General features: G+C 41.4%; 3 protein-coding genes across 7 annotated transcripts in view; 2 read left to right on the top strand and 1 right to left on the bottom strand.

Moving 5' to 3' along the window:
* The window catches only part of Grd (GABA-gated ion channel), an 81,587-nt gene extending 69,859 nt beyond the window's left edge, over positions 1 to 11,728 (bottom strand). Inside the window, exons 1-2 of the mRNA XM_031993248.2 lie at positions 11,647 to 11,728; positions 11,461 to 11,514 (exon numbers count right to left, since the gene is read on the bottom strand). The gene's annotated coding sequence lies outside the window, so the exon portion shown is untranslated. The remainder of the gene's footprint in view (positions 1 to 11,460; positions 11,515 to 11,646) is intronic.
* LOC116434669 (uncharacterized) lies at positions 954 to 8,659 on the top strand. Its single transcript, XM_031993256.2, has 11 exons — positions 954 to 1,288; positions 1,997 to 2,123; positions 2,763 to 2,895; positions 3,322 to 3,462; positions 3,529 to 3,585; positions 4,751 to 5,204; positions 6,417 to 6,543; positions 6,673 to 6,805; positions 7,484 to 7,627; positions 8,199 to 8,252; positions 8,326 to 8,659. The coding sequence occupies exons 1-11, from the start codon at positions 970 to 972 to the stop codon at positions 8,359 to 8,361; spliced, it is 1,725 nt and encodes a 574-aa protein (XP_031849116.2). The 5' UTR covers positions 954 to 969; the 3' UTR covers positions 8,362 to 8,659.
* A 2,081-nt stretch (positions 11,729 to 13,809) lies between the features above and the next one.
* On the top strand, positions 13,810 to 23,173 carry LOC116434360 (arylsulfatase B). Of its 5 annotated transcripts, XM_076371655.1 has the most exons (10): positions 16,254 to 16,328; positions 18,662 to 18,871; positions 19,508 to 19,752; positions 19,849 to 20,079; positions 20,411 to 20,566; positions 20,777 to 21,041; positions 21,152 to 21,309; positions 21,389 to 21,524; positions 21,827 to 22,266; positions 22,330 to 23,173. In XM_076371655.1, the coding sequence occupies exons 2-10, from the start codon at positions 18,802 to 18,804 to the stop codon at positions 22,822 to 22,824; spliced, it is 2,196 nt and encodes a 731-aa protein (XP_076227770.1). In that variant the 5' UTR covers positions 16,254 to 16,328; positions 18,662 to 18,801; the 3' UTR covers positions 22,825 to 23,173. The 5 variants fall into 5 exon arrangements, with proteins under 5 accessions (XP_076227771.1, XP_076227773.1, XP_076227772.1 ...); XM_076371656.1 differs by lacking the exons at positions 16,254 to 16,328; positions 18,662 to 18,871 and adding an exon at positions 13,810 to 13,840; XM_076371658.1 differs by lacking the exons at positions 16,254 to 16,328; positions 18,662 to 18,871 and adding an exon at positions 14,574 to 14,684.
* Positions 23,174 to 23,214: the final 41 nt, after the last annotated feature.

Here is a 23,214-nt window from a genome sequence, read left to right as displayed (position 1 = left end):
AACCTAGCGTTAAAGCTCCAAGATCATGAATTCTTCCTTGAACAATAGAATAAACATCCGTAAACATAGAGATAAGACGAACATTACCGAAATTTTGGAGCACAATGTTCGACGATCCTGATTTGGATCAACGTTTGGTGATTCTGCGAATTCTTTCGAAACCGAAAGGCGCGCGCTTCGCGTTTCCTATGCTACTTAGCATATTGCACCTCTGTTACCAACTCTGCCCGCAGAAACTACGACACGGTGAGGTAATAAAGTTGGCGAACTCGTACAAAGTGATTTGAATTGATCGGAACGAGTGTCGCCTTTTTAGCAGTGATCTGGGAATCACTTATTCATTGTTGCACATTGTTACATTGAGAGATCCATTCTTGCCATTTCATTCTGCCATGACTAGACAGTTCCTTGATGTGAGACTGTGCTCATTGCCAGTGTTCACAATGCGGCGACGTAACAGCTCGAGATAAGATAGTTCGTTTAAACGGGATACAGGAATTTTTTAGATAAACCCATGAACTTAGTGTAGTATTAATGGAATTTAAATATTTTTATTTTAAAGAAACGTAGGAATAGATAATTGAATGAAATAGAAATGAATAGAAACGATGTAGCTCGCAGTGTGCAGGTCTTTTCTCTTCTCAGGTCAACGCAACTCTATATGCAACCTCTATAAAAATTGTAACAATATTCAATGCTGTGAAGGTATCAATAATTGCGAAACAGAAGAACTGAAACCAGTTATCTTGTCTGCTACAGTAATTCTAGCGTTAAAACTAGGACACTGCATTATCCCCGTAGATTCCGCGTTTATTGTTATCATTATCCGCATTCCGTATGACAATCAACGAGCGTACAGACTCGGCTAATCCCGATGACCTTCACGGAGAAGGTCAAGCGCATGTTGTATCCGGCTGCAAAAAAGTAGCTAGATCCCGTATATAAAGTAGCCGAGTGCAACTGGACAGCATGAATGTTGCGACAGCATTAGCTATGAATACCTGGGCTGGCAAAGTTGCGATTGTGACCGGCGCTAGTGCCGGGATCGGCACCGCGATCGCGAAATCCCTGATCGATCACAGCATCAAAGTGGTCGGCCTGGCGAGGAGGAAGGACAAGCTGCAGGAATTGGCCCAGAAATTCGGCAAGGACAAGTTCTTCCCCGTGCGATGCGACGCCACCAAGGAAGAGGACATCCTGAACGCTTTCAAGTGGGTGAACGAGAAACTGGGCGGCGCTGATATTCTGGTGAACAACGCGGGGGTAGTGTGCGCCGCACCGATCATCGGTAAGAATCAGCGAATTCGAGCTCGATGGAGAAATATTTAACACTAGGTTTACGAAATGCAAATAGACGCATATTGGATCTTAGAAATATCATTTTGTAAATGTCTACGCCGATTTTTTGGACTATACTCGCCTTGTGTTGGACTGTATACTCGGCAGTGATTAATTAATACTAGTTACTACATTACTTTAACACTACGCTAGTAACACCAGTGATTAATTAATACTAGATAATTCTAACACTTATATTCTAGTATCTGTTCCTTTTCCGTTACATTTGTATGTTGAGCTTCTAATTTAGTGATTGGAAATTGGGAATGTTTAAAGCGCCGTGTGTAGATGTTAAAGAGTGAACATTTGGACATGATAATGAAGCTGGAGTTACATAAGTGTTAACTCTGCGAACGGACGTCGTCATTTCGGAGAGATGAAACGTTCAGATTTGAAAGACCAAGTCATGGACAAATGATCTAGTCAAACAGCAAGAGATCAGCACGTAATTTTTTTCTATTGATTAAGCAATTGATATATAATTTTCATGTGTTGAAGGTTTTGTATGTTTCCAACAATTTTCGTCCGCAAAGGGTTAATGTCTAAAGATGAACCTTTGAACTATACTGAACGATTCTTTGAACTATCTGCATACTACACGAATGCGTTCATTTTTTGCCTGTAGTGGTACGTTTTAATATCATCACGGTTCTTGCAGATTCGCCTACCGAAGAATACCGGAAGGTATTAGACCTTAATCTAATAGCCCCCGCGATATGCGCCAGGGAATTTGTGAAATCGGTCAAGCGACGTAACTCGCGCGGCCATATAGTCAATATTAACAGGTAAGCACCGTCCTAAATTTACGCAGATTTAATGCACATGTTACTTAATCTTTGCTCGTAAAACTGCGCAACGTTCCAATGAGACAAACAGTGTCTTATTTCTTTAAAGAAGCTGAGATTTCAATTGTTATATAATGATATAAGATCGGTTTCGAAACGTGATTTAATATTCCGCGTTTCTTGGATTATTAAGATCATCGGATTAATTAGCTTTTCAATTTTCCCCTTTTTCTTCATCTCTGTTCGCGCTAAGAGGAATTCGCCGTCTAACTTGTCCACTATCTTGTAATCAGTTGTTCGACTAGTCACGGTAGACACTAGTATCTACAACACAAACTGCTGATACCGTTAGTGTCTGTAATCTTCGCGTATTTCATAACTTAATGCAAGGTGGAAAATGAGTTTTGATAAATACAGTCGCGCGTCCTTCCTTGAGATAAGAACGACTTCCTTAAGATAAGAGTACTTCATTACGAGGCTTCAATCATTTCGAGTGAATAATCAAACGAATAATCATAGTAGAATTTCGTGAACTATATAAAATTGACAAAATCGATGAACTACTAATTACATGAAACTGATAAATTACTTAACTATTGACACCGTATATGAAACAAAATGGTCTGTTCGAATTTGCAGCATAGCCGGGCATTACGCGGAAACTCTTACGATGCCACTCGGCATGTACTGCGCGAGTAAATACGGTTTGACGGCACTGAGCGCGGAACTTCGTCACGAAATAATTGCAGCGAAGCTGAACATAAGAGTCACGGTAAGATGTTACTTCGCATTGACCTTTTCACCTTACAGGACCGATATCGAGAGACTTACTTCTTGCCGTGTCACATCCGCGTCTTATTAAATCGTTGTTCGCATCATTCTACACGTGGAAGGCTTCTCGTTTCGCATGAACAATGAACATTGACACGTTAACCGTCACAAAAATTTCAAGCGTCTTACGTAAGACTTATCCTCTCGTAGCAAAGGTACTCAGACATCTTACATATAATTGTCAAGCAACTCTGAAGCGTCCGTCACCGACATGGCAGTCAACGTGTCAACGTTATATGCGAGACGGCTAGTCGATGATAACAATGACACTGAAAGAACATACGAAACGTTCTCGCGCAATGTACAGTATATTTCGTTTAATACAAATTCACGGTTGTAAATTGGATGATTGTTTACATTTCCACAGAGTGTTAGTCCGGGCGCTGTATCGACGGACTTACTGACATCGATACTCAACGCTAGTGGCATTGACGGTGCCATAATGTTGTACGACTCGCACATCGCCGATGGAGTGATCTACGCGATAGGAGCACCAGAAGGCGCAGAGGTACGGAATATTCGTTATTCATTCAAACGCCAGTGTATGGATTTTATTTATGATTATGTTTCCCAGGTTTACGAACTCACGATTGTACCGCAGAACTCATTAATGGGAATTTCAATAGCGAGTAAATAGATGGACAAAGTTGGACAAGCTGGTAAAAGTTCAGTCGTGCTGTTGCAACGTTGTGTAATTTGTACCATTCAGTAGTCATGTTTATTAAGTCCTTTTCGTCAAATAAGCTCCCTAAACGAGGGACGCCAGTTTTGACGCAGTAAAGTTGTACGATAGAACGAATAAAAGATTATAGAATAACGCCTCTGTGTACCATATTGTGTCCCGTCCTATTTATAGCTGCATTAGTGTAGATTACATGATGACCATGCAATTGAAACTCGTTTCTTTCTAGTATCACCGTTTGCACATAGTTGGTAACAAACATTTTCTTCCATTTCCTGATCAGATTATCTTTCTACCAGTACACGTAATAAAGAAAATCCAACGGTTTCAAGTTAACTATGTAATTATAATTATATAAACACCATGAACACGAAAGTGTTTACTCAATTAATCAATTAAAATTTCATTGAGATTTCTACGTTTTTACTTTTATATCGCAATCTATTTACCTCTTACAGTTACTTACGATACATTAGAAAATATAATACAGATTACTAATAATGCATACTCATCCCTGGAATTTGTGACGATATATTTAAACATCATAATGCGATGAAATAATATATTTTATGGCTACAATTATAGAGAAGTTACTTAACACTAAGTTCACGGGCATTTATCGTACACTTCATTCTATTATTCCTAAAAGAATCGATGCTCGTTTATTTAGATTGTGGAAACTGGAGATTTGACGCGTTCCGTAAACCTAGTGTTAATTAGTACGCAAAGTGTCGATTAATCGCTCGAACAACCGACACTTCCCACGTGTGCGCGTTCAATGAAAATTGAATCTCGCGTCTGACCGTGATCCGAGATGCCCTTAACACGTTAAGCGCCATGTCAGCCACTGTGACTGACGCTTCTGAATGACTAAAAAACAATCGTAACACACAAGACAACCGACGTGAAATAAAAATGTTTAATGCAACTAAGTTGATAATAGCGTAACGCGAACGTTGCAACGCCAAACAATTCACAAGTATTCCTACTTTTCTTTGCTACGAAAGACAAACTCTATAGGAAGACGCTTAAGATTTTCGTGGCGCTTGACGTATTCAATCGTCAGCTCGGTCCACCCTTCGACGACGAACCGGCACTGTCATTTATGTAATAACGGCTCGTTTACGTTCGAAGAACGCCGAATAATCTGACGGCGTATCCGCGAGCTCGACGCTGGTTGGCAGCCCGGCTGCAACGTATCTCCAGTGTGCGGGATTTAAAATGCTGCGAAGAGCGGAGCAGCCGTTCAGTCAGCGAGAAGATATCGCGAACGATGAAACGTTGGCACGGAAAACTGGCGATCGTGACCGGCGCGAGCGCCGGGATCGGCGCGGCGACCGCGAGGTTCTTGGTTAACGATTCCGTCAGAGTGGTCGGTCTCGCGAGGAGGAAGGACAAGCTCGACGAACTAGCCGCGGAACTCGGCAAGGATAAATTTTACCCGGTCGAATGCGACATCAGGAACGAAGAGGACGTTCTGAAAGCGTTCAAATGGATCGAGGAGAAACTCGGCGGCGCTGACATTCTCGTGAACAACGCCGCTGTCGCTGAGATGTCGAAAATCATTGGTAAACGGTTCCTTCTGTTCATGATGATTGCAGATGTATGAATGTTTGTGAAATGATGTTAAAATTAAAGATTAGAAAACTAGGGTGGATAAGAGAAGTAGAGACTAAAAGTAAGACAGTAAATTGGGTTTGCTAGAAAGCAGTTGAATACCTTAGTGTGCATAGTTTAGCGAGGTAATTATAGGCAAACGGTTAATTTATCTTCTTCAACGTGATACAACGAAATTTTCACCGGTAGGATGGAACCGTGACTAAACCGTTCTAAATTTGACCTGGAAGCACACATTTCTTGCCAATTATATGCTTTATTGTTACAGTAAATGAATAGTTGATATGTCGGGAGTTATCGCGTTGAGTGAATATTCGAATTCAGGGTTTTTATAGAAATTCAATAATTGTACGTTATCATTTATGAAAATGACGTAGTTTGATCTAAACTGATATTTAGATAGATCTTTCTAAACTATCGTTTCCCATGCAACAAATACATAAAGTTCGATTGTTCGATATAAGGACACCCTGTACATGAACACAGTCAGAGCAGAGGCCAGTGCACCTCCAAACAAGTTCTCTTTTTCACGGTCATTAACCGTTATATGGCGACCTTCATTTCAACTCGGAGATACACGTTATCGCTGTAAACTTTCGAATCCAGTCTGAACTCTGTCAACACCGTCGGGAATAATGAACTCGCAACAATGAGGAAACATCTGTCTTTCGTAAACATACTTTTGTAAATACATTTTCAACGTACAGATTTCGCAAAGTACTATTATTTTATTTTTCAAGTTTACAAGATTTAACTGTCGTTTAAACATCGACCAGATTCTTTCTCAAATTATAAGTTAATCAGTTAAACAATACCAACCTTTCAACGATCAATTACTTACTTTTCCAAATAAATGTGCAATTCTTTCTCAATTTTTCTTTAAGTTCATTACTTTAATATATTTTATTGAGATTTTTTCTATGTTCGACGTGTATACTAGTCATTGCTTGATTTTATCCTATATCCTACGAAAAATTTTTCAAACTGATTTACACTTTATTGTATTGTTCCCAGAAAACTACGCGTTCGTCTATATAAATCGCGAAAATTATACGTGTTCCTCGTCGAATCAAAATCGACTGAAACCGTTGCTAATGTTTCAAAAATCCAATACCCGTGAAATTCGCGAGTTCCGTAAATGCAGTGTCAATGTTCTGTTACAGAAATGAGCGCGGATGACTATCGCAAGACATTGGAGACCAATGTCGTGGCCCCAGCAGTTTGCGCACGAGAATTCGTGCAATCGATCAAGAAACGTAAAGCAGTCGGCCACCTAGTCAACATCAACAGGTAAAGACGCTGTGATCCAAATATTCGGAAGCATCCGATGATCCCAATAGAAGTTGTCGTACAAAACTTTACATTCAATTGCCATGCAAATTATATACACGAATATTCACGAAAATTCGTAATTTCCAGCATGGCGGGTCACTTCGCGGAGTTAATACAGATACCAATTGGCATGTACGGTGCCAGTAAATACGCGCTGAACGCATTGACCATTGAACTTCGCCACGAAATCAAGGAGACCGGCTTGGACATCAAAGTAACGGTAAGAATCGTTCGATCAAACAAGTTCGAGCTTTGCAATATTCAACACGTTCAGTGTCACGAGAATCTCGAGGTATCTGCGATATTTACCGAAGATAATGACGGTACAACGTAAGAACTGCGAGATGAAGTTATTAATACTTCCTAATTACTTCTAATAGCACTTACGTTCCGACTTCCTCGAAAACAGTTCTAAGAAACTCGCTATCGTAAGAACTGTGAGATGAAGTGATTAATCATCGTCTCTAACGTTGCTGTAGTTTATTAATTTCTAAATATTGGTATTCAATATTTAATGTCTTAGAGTTGTTTCCAAGCAGAAACCGGTGATCAGTGTCTACAGTTAACCCTTTGCACTCAGAGTTTTCCAAAAGTACCCAACACTTTCCGATGAAATATAGTTACTTCTTGAAATTGGCTTCACGAGAAACCGTACATAAATTGAAAGAGGCTGTTTTATTTCAATATTTCACATATTAATGCACCACGCGAAATTTAACATTAAATATTGTACTCCATAATTTTTCTGCGCCAAATCGAGTGGCGACTGAGAGCCTACGGAGTGCAAAGGGTTAACATAAATTCAAAATCGAGACTACGATTCGTCTCAACTGCTTCATTCGAATTTCACACTGTACTAATTACGATTTGAATTATTCTCTTGTTACGCGTCACACAGAGTATCAGTCCTGGAGCGGTGTTAACGGATTTGCTGAGGGATGCGATTAAGGTGCAAGAAATCATCGACAAAATACCGAAATTGAGCGACAAGGACGTCGCCGATGCAGTGATATACGCGTTGGGCACACCGCAAGGCGTGGAGGTGAGTAATCGTGCACGGTAATTCGACTTCCTGCGAACTATCGATTGTCCGAAGTATGAAGACGGCGAACGGGGAGCTGTCGATCGCAGGAACCTGTTCCGCGTTCATCGAGATTGTTCGGCTCATTGTTTCGAGATCGATTAAAGTTTTAAGTCCTGCCTCGCGAGCAAGTCAATCTCCGCGATTCGAATTTTAATTAATCCTTTGCAGCCGGAAGTTCCTCGCCGGGAAATACTCGACGGTTTCCGATGAGATCGAAACGATATTCTTCGAAGTTGACACGTTGAATGCCATGGGGGTTACCGCTGACCCAAGCAAATCGAATTACTATGATACACTGAATTAAACGATGATTATTCGCGAACATTTCTATATTATAAATAATGCTATCCATTGCGGTGACATTCAGTTCGATGAACGTGCAGTGATAATAATTCAGTCGAATGATTTGATATTGTATTTTTTCCATTTTGTGGGGTTTGCTCCATGAAGACATTCTGAAAGGGCTGTTTTATTATTATTATTATTTCGCGTATCGATGCGTTTATATAAAAATCAATATTGCTTTCAGGTCCAGGAACTTTTCATCGTGCCGCAGAACATAGGCGCAGACACCCTGAATATAGTAAGGAGAGCTGAACTTACGAATTCCTCGAAATGTTGGAAATATTGAAATAACATTCGATTTTCGTTTTCAGATGCAAGCTATGCAGAAATCCCCGCAGAAGAAGTAAAGTGCACGATCGTTCTATGAGATTGTGAGACTGTTCAAGCAGATTAATGGTTGTTCGAGTGTTTTGTACGAATGTTCGTTTGTAATTTAAATATAACGAAGTATTATAGAACAGAGAAGATGTAGCTTAATTACCACATCGATCTCCATGGAAATTTAGATTTTCATAGTTAGAATGAAACTATTTCATCGATTTATGTAACATAAATTGCTGACTAATTTTATCTCAACTGCAGGAGTATTGAGTGTAAGATATTTATAAGATAAGAATAATAAAATATCCGTGAGATTCCTACGAACATGCCAGTCATCGAAAAATGACAGACTCTATATCGATAACAAACGATCGTGTAATCCGCAGATTAGAGTAGTCGATAAAAGTCGCCGTTTTTCTTTTATCTGATAATTCCATCGCAACGTTCTTTATAATTACACTTGATTTTCTTACGAAACCTCAGCTTTCCAGTGCAATTAAATGAAAATCGAAAGCGCGTTACTACGAATATATTATGAGATCTATCGTGGCAGTGCAATCTGTTCCGAGAATTTGATCAGACCCACCGATCGCGTGTAAGCGAGCTGCGGTCAGCGTAAAAACGCGCGATCACGTAGCTCAATTAGAGCAATTAAGACCCGGCTCACGAAGAAATTCAATTTACATAAGCTCTCCTTTCTTCGGAGACAAGCGTTCCCGTTCGCAAAATAAATAATGTATTTTACGGTATTTATTCGTTACATCCCATTCGCCACTTTACTCACGTAGCGAGCTGCTTGCGCAACGTACGGGGTGTACGCGCAATAAAGAGATTCGAGAACTGGACGTACAGGGGCCACGGGTCAGCGACGGGCTGTTCGAAATTCGTTGAATTCTGGAGGGACAGCTGTGTCACTGATCTTATCGCGCAACGACAGGTTGTTCCTTATTAAAGACAATGTTGGATTCAAATGGCGATCGAAGTGAACAATCGCACAGTATTTGACGAGTCACCAATATTAACGATACAATTTCATGCGTCGATATGAATAATTAATTCTCGCGTTACGTACTACTGAAATTTTGAAGATACGATAATAATCGGTTGCATCATGGAAACTTTTAAGTATATTCTTAATTTAACATTTTAGACGAGAGGTGATTCTGAGCGACTCGATTCGATATGAAATTAACACTAGAACTACCGAGCATTTTTGTCAGTTTCATTATTGTCAGTTTTTTTAGACATTCCTTATAGTATTGAAATGAAACTATTTATTTTCAAGATCATTGAAATTATTGAATGCTTTTAAGATATTAATTGCGAAACAAACAGATCAAAACCAGTCATTCTGACTGGTAGTTCTAGTGTTAATTAATAATCGTGTAATGCATCGATGCAGGAAATATTCAGACGAAGTAGCTTCGTTTCATTTGTATATGCTTAATTAAGTTAGTTTCTAATGAGTCTTCTCATTAGTTTCTAGCGATAAGCATTTTCTCCTTAACTAGTTTCTAATCAGAAGAGTTTTCTCATTAGTTTCCACGAAAATTCGTCTCGTCGGTTACTTCCTAATAACAAAATTCTCATTACTTAGTTTCCCATGAGAGCGAAACGTTGACGATTCCCTCTAGAAAACTCCCGTGCGCGAGGGGTCAATTTTGACCGATAGTTGAACGAATCGACGGACGAATGGAACCGTTTTCCAGGACACTCGGTGCATTCGTATCTGTTCGATTCTGCGAGCCGATCGGGGTCATCTTAACGTATTCACGGGGTAAGATCGAAGGAAGAACGGGGAACGACGAGGGATTCTAACAGAACGTCGAATCGCTTTGTAACTCTCCGACAAGCAAAAGTGTAATTGGTTTAAGTTCCCGGGCAGGGGGCAGCGTCGCGATTAAAGGACGTCTATTTATCACGTGTAATTAAACACGGAGCCCGGGGAACCCGTTGTTGTCTGCAAATTAGTTCCGCATCGATTCTTCATATCTTGGACGGTTAATTGGCTCTGATTCTGACGAAACGCGGCTCGAAAGATAATTCACGAAGATCTGGGAACGACGCGGAATCTGATAACAGTGGAATCTATCGTTCGAATACGATCGGATTCAGTTGATTCGTTCTGTATAATTTTAGTTAAAGCATTCGCATTGTTTAATTGGAGTTTCAATTAATAGACGATCAGTATTAACCATACTTCGTATTGTTCTAATTAATTACCATGTTATTACGATTCCATATTGCGATTTAACCCGTAGCACTCCAGATGGTTTTGTAATCTATCAGCAACTGCAACTAATTTTTATAGTACCCCTAGCGAAAATGAACAATGCTATAACATTTCTTAGATCTTTCATTTTCCTTAGTGCAAAATTTGGATGTGTGAAAATCTAATAATTGTAGTTTCTTTAGGATTCATTAAAATATCTAATGTTATTCCTGGTGCAATATTGGAGCCTATGGAGTGCAAAGGGTTAATCGTTCTTAACGAAGAATACTAATTTACCGGTAACAAAATATCTTTCATCCTGTCGTACGAAGCAAATGGATCAACTGTTACGTAACTGTGTCGAATATTTCATTTCTGTTTGCGACCAAGTCTAGGATGATCATAGTTCTCGTTCTCTCATTGTTTGTGGACACAGTTAAAATGTAATTATGGCGGGACGAGGATGCAAAAAACCGCTCGTTAAGGCTGACCAGTGTTTCACGGAAAGGAACATTGTGCATGGGGACACCGAAGGGATTACGAGCGACAGTAAACCATCTGGGAATCTAGGACTGACCGAGTCCGTGCAATCATCTTCCACGAACTCGACTATCGACGATGGCGTTCGAGATCATTCGATTCTTGCCTCTTGATTCTTTGATTCATGTGCAAGTAGTTCGAGTACTGAAAATTGATACTTCGAACCTTACATTATAATACAAAACGAAATATCATTATTATTTATGAATTAATAATAATATGAAGACCTTCGGCAGAAATCTCGAAAAGAACGAATAAAATCGATATTTAGGCAACAAGTCGTTATTTGTTGGAATCATGATTTTCCTTATAAGTATAAAAAGATTTGATTAATATACACTTTATATCAGCAAATATAAATTATAAAACTCACCATTGAGAAGCTCAACAGACGGATTCATGCGATACCTTGTCATCCATCAGCGATCTGAAATGAATTAAAACCTTATTAATCGCGTTACCACGAAATTCGTGTTAGCATTTAATATCTACTAATACAATAGTTAATCGACAACTATAAGAACACTTCGAATCTTGGTGGATACGAAAGTGTACAAACTTTCTGAGAGAATAGCATTGTTGTTCGAGACTTTCGGTCCGCGCGAATCCGGGGGATCGTTCAGTATAAGCTGTCTCGAACGAATATTCAGATATTCAGACAAATGGTCGAGCATTTAAGCACGAACGCTCGGTGCGCGTTAAAAAATATTCAAAATTATTCAAGCGAAATGATGAAAAATTGTTGCGGACGTCCGCCGTTCGCCGGACGGAATACATTTCAATATTGATCGCACTGTTTCCCCTGTTAAGAAATTTAAACGAATGCGCGGAAAATAATTTGTGTAGGTATCGCACTATCTCGACACTTCGGTGCAAACTGGTTCACGATGAATGCTAACAAGATGGCGGGGAGGCAGTGGTTGTTTACCTGCAAGACGCCTGTTGCAGCCATTGCTCGCGTTCCCTCCATCGATACCCGAATCTGGCGTGTCATCGAAACAACCCACGGAATTGTTTCAAACGAAATTCTCATCGAACAACACGCCATTTTGTTGCTCATGCATTAACACATTGAATACGAACGTCGACAGTCCGAGAAGTTACCGTATTATTCTAATAATTAGAAAACTTCCCTGGGAAGTTACCGAAAACGAGCGCGAAAATAGTCTCGCAATGAAACGTTTAACAGTCGCGCCACGTGTCGCGTAGAACCATGTCAGCTGTTGGATCTTCCGTAAGACAGACTTAGGTAATTACTCGAATCTTCCGCGGCGATGATTCGAAACGCGAAGCGTCTAATTGGCAAACGAGCAACTGTTACAATGTTTGCGGAATCTGGAGAAAACGGTAGCGTTTCCGAATTGCCATTACTTCTTGACAGTGTATTAAATCTAAATCCTGAAAATTATCTCATCTACTTTAATCGAGTTCATTGCTTCGTAATATAATTAATATTAATATCCGACGCGTGTCTTCTGTCTTCGTTTCGCTGTTCAAACGTGAATCTTCTATGATCTTACGAAACCTCTGAAAATCTCGTTCGCTGATATTTACATCCGACGAATATCAAAGTCTGCAAATGGAAACGTGCAAGAATCATTCACGCTGTTCGCGGGTCCAGTAGAAAATCGATGAAAAAAGAAACCACCAGGAATGGAGATCGTGATTAACATTCAAGGTGGTTTCGCAGCCGGTGGTCGTTGGCGTGTATCCAGACGAATCTGTTACAGTCCGTGCAATTGAGAAAATTGGAAATTCCGTGCACACCGTGTATCCTTATGCGGATAAAAATTCGCGCAAGAAAATCTATTATTTTAATGCATTAGGTTAATCCGAAGATTACAGGTTCCCGGCGATTTTTCGTGATTTAATGCGGACGATTTCTACGACTCGCCTCGCGGGTGGACGCGAATATCGGTGAGCCTGGATTTTGGGCGAGGTCGTTGGCCATAATCCAGTGTATGCTTTATTTCATTTCCGTCGCGGGACAAAAGGAAGCGTGAAATCATTATTTCATTTCGTTCGCTTTATACGTCCGGAAGGGAGACCGTAAAGTGCGACTTTTCGGGCAGCCTGGCTCCGATCCAGAAATAACGGTACAACACGATTCTTATTTGCTTAGGGAGCTATGTTTCTTCATTAGAGATCCGATGGAAGTTTTCAATTATATTTCTTCAGCTTCAATACTTCAATGTTCCTCTTGCCTCTCGTTTCTATGTATTTAACGCTGGAACTACCGAGCGTTTAATACGATTAATATGCGATTCCTATAAAAATTGTAACAGTAGATTATCTTCAGTTTCTTCAGACATTCATTATAGTATTGAAATGAAACTATTTATTTCCAAAATCGTTTCGAATATTCAATGCTTCGAAGATATCGATAATTGCTGAACAAAACAATCGAAACCTTAATTCCTAAATAAATAAGGAATCCTCAGATCCGATCCACGATTTTCCCATTATCCACTTTTCTCGCGCGAAGAACAGTGTTTTTCTTAATAACATCGCGACGTCTAGACCCACATGGGACTTTTTCTGCTAGACATAAATAAAATTCGCTATTTATACGCCGTTATCTTCCCATGCTTCATCTGTGCATTCGATTATATCTTCCACACCGTAATCGATGACGGCTGAAATACAAAAACTGTTGTCGAGGTTGTGCGAGCAAGCCGTTTAAGCGTGAATTAGACGAATCGCAGTCTCCTACGAACTGGTGAACAAGAAAGTTTGCAGCATTGTGTTTCGAGGTGAGCCCTCATTCCGTAAATATTCGTGCCGTAACCGATCCTCTAATTAAACATCGGCCGAAACACATTCGTCGCAGGTGCCATTTTTCAATTCAGATAAGACGCATCTTGATATAATCATGTATTATAGACAAACTAATACCTTCACACGAGAACGGATAATTCCGGCGAACGAATAAAAGGTTCCGTTAAAAACTGTATTATGTACATAGCGATGCGAGGAGAGTGTACGCGAGGTGCGAGGAAATTCGTGGTGAAAGTGAGGGTACGGTGAATCAGACTAAAAATAAATCAATCCGTCGACGCGTTAGTGTCTTCTGGATTGGAATTTGAAAAAGAACTTGCATTAGGGAATCGATCGTTACACGTACTTCTCGTAGAATTACTGGCAATAGTCACAAGTATCGAGTAGAACGGTTTAAGACCTCGGTTCTAGTGTTAAAGGATAACGAAAGTGATACGAAATGAATATATTATATAAATAAATACGCACGTTTCACGCGAAAGATTCACCATAACGCGGAAAGTGAAATTTTCCTTTATGTAATTCGAATTTCTTCCTCGGCTCTGGTTACTTCAGTCCCGAACGACTCGCTGAGCATAGGAATTAAGCAGTTACCTATTTCTGACGAGTACTGTGACGAGAGTACTATAATCGAGTACTAATACGAACACTATAGTTTCGTGCTATGAGAACACTGGCAGCTGACAACAGTTAAACTGGGTTTTCATTCGATAATGAAACGCCGTTGCGACAAAAACCGTGACGAGAGCAATAGCTTGAACCTCGATAACTTCAAAAGTATGAGCGATAGCAACGAATACTTCAGACAAAAGTTGTAAGGTATAGAGCTGAGTATATGGTGGTAATGTTATTTTTTACATTACGGGGATATTGTGACGTTTGTTCGATGACAATGGATAATTTACGTTTCGATTCCAACGTTACATGAATAGAGAAATGAGTTTGATTCGCAGAAAATCGTTGTTTTTGTAATGAAAATCTTAGCAGCGCATTGGCAACTTCCGATTTTCGTTGTGTAAGTAGTAAAATTTTGGTGTTTTCCAGAGACGACCGCACTGTCGAACAAAAAGGGTCGCGTTCGATTATTCCGCCGTTGCAAACGGATATTTTCGTTTCGCGGAAAGTAAAAGTAAACGGCCGACGGTATAACCCGGTGTTCCCGACGCGCGGACAATGAGATTTAATCGCATCGCGGTGTTTTTGCGCGAGGAATGTCGGTCAGATGAAAATGAGAGATTGATTCGGAGAGAGGGAAAGCCAGAACGCGCGTGAATTACGCGTGAAATAATCGTATTTCAGTGAACGCGTAACTGTACGGGATGAATTGAAAATGGCGGCGGGCGCAGCGGTGCTTCAACATTGCCAGTCCAGTGTACAATTTACTTTATTCCCGCGGCTCGAGTTCCGAATATAATGGAATAACGCGTGGAACATCATTTTATCGTATCTTTTTATAACCACGGTAAATCTGTTTGAACAAACTTTCCGAGTGCATCAACACTAACCAGTTTCAACATTTTATTGAAAATCCTGCGTTCCCTTTTATTTTTATATTGCTTGATTGCTCAGTTTCTCAATTTTCGTCTTTCCTTTCATTTCTCTCTCCAAGAAAAATGTATCATCTAATATCTCTTACCTTCCTTCTGTAGACAGTGATTTAACTAGTTAGGAATAAGTATATACAAAGTGATTGGTTAGGATTAAGCTATGAGAAGCATCACCTGCTATCACCTAGCAGGATGTAAATAACGGTAACGAGTAAGAGAAATCATGAAAAAGAACTGCGGAGGATTGTAATCTGTGATAGCTGTGATCTGTAATCGCTATTTATCACGTCTTTTTCCTTAGTAGCCTGTTAATGTTACGAACGGTATTACGGTATAACACGCACACCGAAGGAATTCCAGCAAAAAGATTGGCATGACGCGTTCGTTTGGTATTAGTTATTAACAGAACTACCGAGCATTTACCACGATTAATATGCAATCCCTACGAAGAATGTAGCAACGGACTATTTCCGGTTTCTTCAGACAATCATCGTATTCAAGCGAAGCTATTTTCAAGATCGTTTCGCATATTCGATGCTTTTAAGATCACCAATCGCGAAATAAACAAAGCAAAACGTAAATCTTTCTTGTCGGAAACTGAAGCGACGGGTAACAATTTGAAAACTGATTAATATGAAAATATATGATCTAATATAAAGTTGAACGAACGAAAGAGAACGCAAAACTCAAAATGGTACTTTGAAAGCAGTTATTCGACCAGTCACATGTTCAGTGCCAATAACGTACGAATAACTTTGAAGTTATCGATTCTACTGTTTTTCTTAATGTTTATCTAAACTATATACTACAAACTCGTTTTACATCAACTATATCCATTTTCCCGATCGCTCGAAGGCTGTTAGCAACCAGGAAACGCTTCGAAATATTCACGATGTTATCTGCGATCGCGATACGGGTACGAAGTTTACAAACGACTTAATAAATAGTTACTAATTAACAGAGTCATTAGCTGGAGCACGATGCGCGATAACCTGCTAGCTAATCATCATACGGTTTTTCTATTAACGTAACCGCTTAATGAGGAGCCTGCATCCACGGCTGGCTCACGAATTTCTTGGACCAACGCCGCGCAACGGTTCTGCGCGCTTAATGCGCCGTGGAAACCACCTTGCAAATCACCGGTGTACGCAGTCGTCTCCGTAATTCCAGGGGAAAATGTATGAGAAATTTTCCCCCGGTTTCTTTTTCCGCTCAGCTGCTGATAACGGTGCCATTTAAAGCGCAATCTTTCCCTAAATGTCACGACGAAGGAGATTCCTCTCGCGGTTTATTAACACGCTCGCCGCCGCCGCCATTTTCTCACAGTTGGAATATTACATTAACGTGCTCGCGTCCGGCAAATTTTTCGCCCCCTAACGTACTCATTTCGGTGAAAATGAAGAGAATCTTGAGCTAATTGCTGCGAGCTTCTCGCGTTCAAACGGAGACGAGAATTAGAATATTTCTGTCGGAGTATCAATCTTCTAACGATCTGTTGCGCGTAACAAAGAACTTTATGTTAAAAAAATATCTGGAGAGATGCGATTAACAGGAATTATTGAATCTCTAACAATCTCGCGTGTTTTAGCTTCGAATATCCTCGTGACCTTAATTTTACTGGTAAAAGTTCGAATTTTGGCCGCTGTTGTCACCGTTCGCACGTGTGAAAGGTTCGTTGCATAATTAACGCTTTGCTGCCGCGTCACCCAAATTTGGACACTATTTTTCACGTAAATTTGAATATTAATTTTCTTGGTAACGTACCGAACGAACCGAATTTCGTTGGATGATGAGATATAACAGAGATAGAGCAATTATTACGAAGAATCTTGACCGTTTAGTTTTTACTTAAGGAAGGAAACTGTTTCGAGCACATGGGAGTTTCGACGAGCGTTCACTTTACAGTCGAACTGTTAAGATTTAGCTTCCAGGAGGCAACGACGAGCTAGTCATTGAAAATCACAGGATTATCGTAACTGTTAGCATTCCCATTCGTCACGCGATGTATGTTGAACATATGAAACGCCGCCGGGGACAATGTAGCGAAATCGTACAAGGGAACCAGGATAATCGGAGCAAATCGAGGGAATCAGAGCCAATTAGCGAGCCGATTTTCGGGAGCGGACGCGTCCGCGGCTATCCGCGACATCACCGCGATTGGAAATTTAATTGACCGCCGCGGGATTGACTGACGCGCAAATTTTATTTACGTTCCCATCTAATTATTCACATCATATTTGGCAAACAGCCGAGACCCGTTCGGCTCGGCGACGTAAATTATTACGTTGAATATTCCCCCGCGGTGAACGTCACCGTCCAAGAAACATTTCACCTTTCCCGTTGCTTCCTGAAACGGTGAAAAACATTTATGATAATTCACCGGGCACACGTAATTGGTTCGAAACGTTCCAGCAATTCCTGTACAATTTACCAGCGAACGACAGCATTACACGGTGCTTCCTTCGACGTAACTTTCCCTGTTAAAGTCACGCTTTTCTGTCGGCGAGGTAGCTTTAATTTAGTCCTTTTCTTCCATAGCGCAGACGTCATTGCTAATTTATACAATTCTTCCAAGTTACGTCTTCCTTCCAATAAAGACACATTTCCGATCGAATCTTCGTTTCATCTTGCTTTCGAGAAAACTGAACAATCGTGCCCCTAACTATGAAAACCGTCCGAGTCATGATCATCAAAAATCATTTCCTAAAATTACACACAAAGACATGACTAAACACTTTTCAAAATACGTCATCAAACAGTATAAAACTGTCCTCCAATCTATTCAAACCTTTAAACATCTCGCAACTAAAAATACACAACCTATTCCCTTTTCAAAATTAATGATCATCGGGATGCAATCATTGCGAGTAGAGTAACCTAAAGTAGAGCTACAAAGGATCTACGAACATTTCTAGTCGCGAATCATTGATTGATCATTGCAAGAATTCCCCAAAAACCCGGACGCGCGACGAAGACTCGAAATTTCGATCCTCCGTCGATCGAGCGCGTAAAGCAGCGATTTCACCGGAAACACGTTTGTCACGCGGTGGATAGGAATGTTTACCGATTCGAGATCTACAGAGGATCATTTCTTTCGGTGAACGTCACTGGAAACCGCTGAAACCGCGCGAAGTTTTTCCACCCGGCGGCGCCGCCTCGTTTTTCCTCCCCCGGAGGAATACTTTCGTTATGCTCCAGATCCTCCCCTTACGCCGCGCTTTCCCCCTTCCTGCCGCCCCTCCCGTGCAGAAAATCCGAAGTGATAATAAACCAAGACATCTCGAGTTTCCACAGCCAGTTGGTTCTCGTGTTGCAAAAGACGAGCCGGACAACTGATCTCCTTCGTCCTGTTCACCCGGGAAGATGCTCGACTGGCGCAAACGCAAAAAATGGACGTCTTCCTGCTAATAACAGGATACCTTTCGCCGTCGACGGTCCTCCATGCCTTTTGCCGGCAACGTAAGAGAAACTTTCGTTTCCATGGGAAAAGAACTTCCGTTGGACTTGCCCGTTGCTCGACGATCACCGCGCGAAAGATTTCCTTCGCGCCGCCGTGGATTTCGTTAGAGACATTTGTTTCTGTTTTGAGATGTTTCGTACGAAGTGGGAAAAGTGATGCGTTCGGTTAGAGGATTGCTCTTTGTGAAATGAGGAGAAGGCGGTTAACTGTGGAAATGAATTTGGAAAATCTGTTGCGGGTGAATCGAAGAATGAGTACATTAAGGCAAATGGATCTGTGTATTGGGATAAATAACGCGGGATGAAAAAGAGTTACATGGTTATTTGAATAAATGAATCAATAAATGATTGTTGAGAAAATTAGTATTACTGACGAGTATACTAGTTGAACACGGTATCGTTTGAGTGCCACGAGTCTATCCAGAAACGAGTCTATCCAGTAATGAGTCTATTCATTATAACACTGAAAGGAAACTATTTATTTTCAAAGTCATTTCGAATATTCAATGCTTCGAAGATAGCAATAAAAGTCATTTTGACTGTTACGGCAGTTCTAGTGTTAATAGAAATCTTGTTTATTCTGTCTATGAATTTTCTACTGATTCTTCCATCCAACGTGTGTTTTTATTATTGCAGTCGCTTTCGAGATGACCGTCACGTTCGCATGGAAGCTGTTGATCCTGATGGTGCTGTCGGATCTCCTGGTAACGAGCGCGGTCGCGTTCTTCTTCTCGTCGCTTCTGTCGAGGCTGACGGCGGAGACGAGCATTCCGTTGGCAGTGAAAGTGACAGACGAAGAATTTGACTTCGATGACGAGTGTCGTCGTCATCAGACGAAGAAACAGAAGCCTCATATCATCATCATTCTCGCCGACGACATGGTGGGCACGATTAACATAATTATTCTAAGCTTCGTTAAGAATACCTGATCTTCGATTAATCATCGATAACATTCGAACATTAACTTATAACTCTAGGGTTGGAACGATGTGAGCTTTCACGGGTCCGATCAAATACCGACGCCGAACATCGATGCTCTCGCGTACAACGGGATCATCTTGAATAACCATTACGTCCCAGCATTATGCACACCAAGCAGAACTGCTCTAATGACTGGAAAGAACCCGATTCACCTAGGCATGCAACATTCTGTTATCCTCCCCGCTGAGCCGCGAGGGCTGCCGTTAACCGAGAAACTGTTGCCTCAGGTAGATCGTCAAACAAACGTTTACGCTTGGGATATATCGCAGTATATTAATGCCATTCCGAATCTGACTGTAGACTTATTTCTAGAACAGAATTTCTATTCTACGTTGATCGTTATATCTATTTATATTTCTAGTATAAAACTTGATGTTCATGTTAAATAAAACTATTATTGTATCACAGTCGTTTAAAGTTCGAATAATCAATTTCATTTACCATTTATATTCACGCATCACGTTGCTACTCTCCACTGCGTTGAAACTAACGTCGACCAGCGTAGTATCAACGTTGACACAGAAGTGATGAGACTGATATTCAAATTTGATGTTACAGTACTTGAAAGGAGCAGGCTACAAGACCCACGCGGTCGGCAAGTGGCACCTAGGCTTCCACAGGAAAGCGTACACTCCCACGTACCGCGGTTTCGATTCCCATTTCGGCTACTGGAACGGTCTGCAAGATTATTACACGCATATCACCCAAGAACCAGTAATTACTCGATCAGATCATTTTACCAGCGACGCTTTTAACACGCTTCGCCCGGAGAAACTCCGAATGTAAACGAAACGAACCGTTACTGTTCCGCCATCTTGAAACGCCGTCGAGACCGTTCAGATTGCCGTTTTCATTTCGTTTCGCGAGTTTCGCCGAACAGCCTCCGAATAGATTATTGCAATTAAGCGTCCGAATGTTTCGCAGATGGGAGAGTTTTCGAACTTCCGTGGCTTCGACATGCGACGGAACCTTTCTGTCGCTTGGGACACCAGTGGCCAGTACTCCACCGACCTCTTCACCAACGAAGCAGTGAGATTGATCAGAGAACACGACGCGAATCAGCCGATGTTCCTCTATCTGGCTCACCTGGCGCCTCACAAAGGCAACCAGAATCAACTGCTGCGAGCTCCTGACGAGGAAATCGCGAAGTTCGCGTACATCGTGGACCCTGAAAGAAGAATTCAAGCTGGTAAACCGCTTCTTCCTCGAAATTATAAGATTTTTAATCAGCTGCAAGTCTTGTACCGTCGGTGATCTTTGCGGAATCTTTTAAAATTCGTATTGTTCACCTGTTCACAGCTGTCGTATCGAAATTGGACCAAAGCGTCGGCGACGTGATGGACGCTCTGAGGACCCGTGGAATGCTGGAAAACAGTATAGTGTTATTCATGAGCGACAACGGCGCGCCAACCGAAGGTTTCCTGAGTAATCAAGGCAGCAATTATCCGCTCCGAGGCGTAAATTGTTTCTTTATAGATATTCGTGTGAGAAACTTCGTGTACAGGGTTTGGAGCTAAATGTTCGATTATTTTGCAGATGAAAGACAGCCCCTGGGAAGGAGGAACACGCGGAGTCGCAGCTATTTGGAGCCCACTGATCCAACAGTCGAAGAGAGTATCGAATCAAATGATGTTCGTGGCGGATTGGTTTCCTACGTTGCTGGCCGCTGCAGGTGAGTCAACGAATTGTGGGAATATGGACCAAGTCTTCTTGCTTTTCAAATAAATTTCTTTTTAAAGCTACTAGTAAGCTACTAGTATCGATTACAACTGGTTTGTTTAGCTGTTGAATTTAAACCTTCCTCATTAAATATCCACTAAGTAAATTATACACTGTACTACTTAAATGCACTGAAGCCACTTAATGCCGGATTAAAAAGCAGGAGAAACTTTCTAGCCAACCGAGTATTACTTAATATTGAGGTGATATCTTCAACTAATTTCCTCTTATTTCTCCTCCCTCGATCTTCGCTAGGTGTGCACGAGAAACACTTTAATCACCTCGATAGCTTCAATCTTTGGCCAGCACTGGTGTCGAACAAACCCAGCTCCAGGGCGGAGATAGTGCTCAACATCAACGACGTCGATAATTACACAGCAATCAGACGGGGCGACTTCAAATATGTGATCGGTCAAACGGAAACCGGCAGCAACTGGGTCGGCGCGTCTGGGAGCCCGGCCGAAGGTGTCCCTCCCGTCTACGACCCTGACAAGGTGTTGCACAGCAAAGCAGGCGTCGCGATTTCCGGAATCATAACGGCCAGACAAGCGATGGAACTGAGAGAAAGGAGAAAACGGAATCTGGACGATGCGATCTTGAGGACGAACTTCCAGGAGAAGATACTCACCGCCGATGAGATACTGCAGTTACGACGGAGTGCTCGACTCGAGTGCAACGTCAAAGACGAAGAGAAGGTGAGTGACACGAAGTTACAATGGAAGCGAACGAAGTTTGAATTTCGCGTTGTTGCTCCGTAGATCCCTTGCGATCCTCTAAGAGCGCCCTGTCTCTTCAACATAGCCAGAGATCCCTGCGAAATGGTGAACCTCGCTGAAAAGCGACCGTTAATTCTGGCGATACTAGAGAAAATCGTGATGAAGAACAGACTCACCGTTGTGCCTCCCAGCAACTTGGACGGTGACCCCAGAGCAGATCCGGCACTGTGGAACAACACGTGGACCAGCTGGGACGAACCCAATCCCTTGGCACTGAGCTACAGGAACACGGATGGATTTAAATTGTATCCGTCGTCAGCGGTCACCTTGATGTCCATAATCGTTAGTCTGTTCATCCTCGGTGTGCTGACATTGCTAATTGCGAGGTATAGGAGGCTTGGATCATCGAGGATTGAGAATGTTGATTGCGATTACGAGATGACCGCGAGTACAAGTGGACACGTACAGTCGTTTACGCCGCAGAGGCTGCTGGAGACCAAACCAGCTTACATAGTTAAACGCAATGAAATAAACTGACATTATGCAGCGGGATGCGCGAGGTCGGAATCCGTGGTAATCGTTGTAAAGATTTATTATAGTAACCGAACGTGGACTCGGAGGTCCTGATCATGCCTCTTTTGATAGCCGAAAGGTTCTATGGGACGTTACAATTCACGATGAGCTAAGGAAAATAGAGTAATCGATAAACTGGATTTATTTTTCTACGACTTCAACCTCGTGTTATCTCGTTTCATTTATGATAACAGGCTATCCTCGTGGTATACTACGAAGTTATACTATTGCCAGGATAACTGAAATAGGATGAAGAATGATGACCAGGAAGTACCGCTTGCTTAGCTAAGTTTGTTGTACTCGCGCAAGGTTCGATCAATAAAGTATAGGACGTTGTGTGTACTGAATCAACCT

Source organism: Nomia melanderi, chromosome 10 (genome assembly GCF_051020985.1).
Source record: "Nomia melanderi isolate GNS246 chromosome 10, iyNomMela1, whole genome shotgun sequence".
Classification (NCBI taxonomy): Eukaryota; Metazoa; Arthropoda; class Insecta; order Hymenoptera; family Halictidae; genus Nomia; species Nomia melanderi.
The sequence above is the reverse complement of the archived record's forward strand: the minus strand, read 5'-3'. Positions and strand labels throughout refer to the sequence as shown.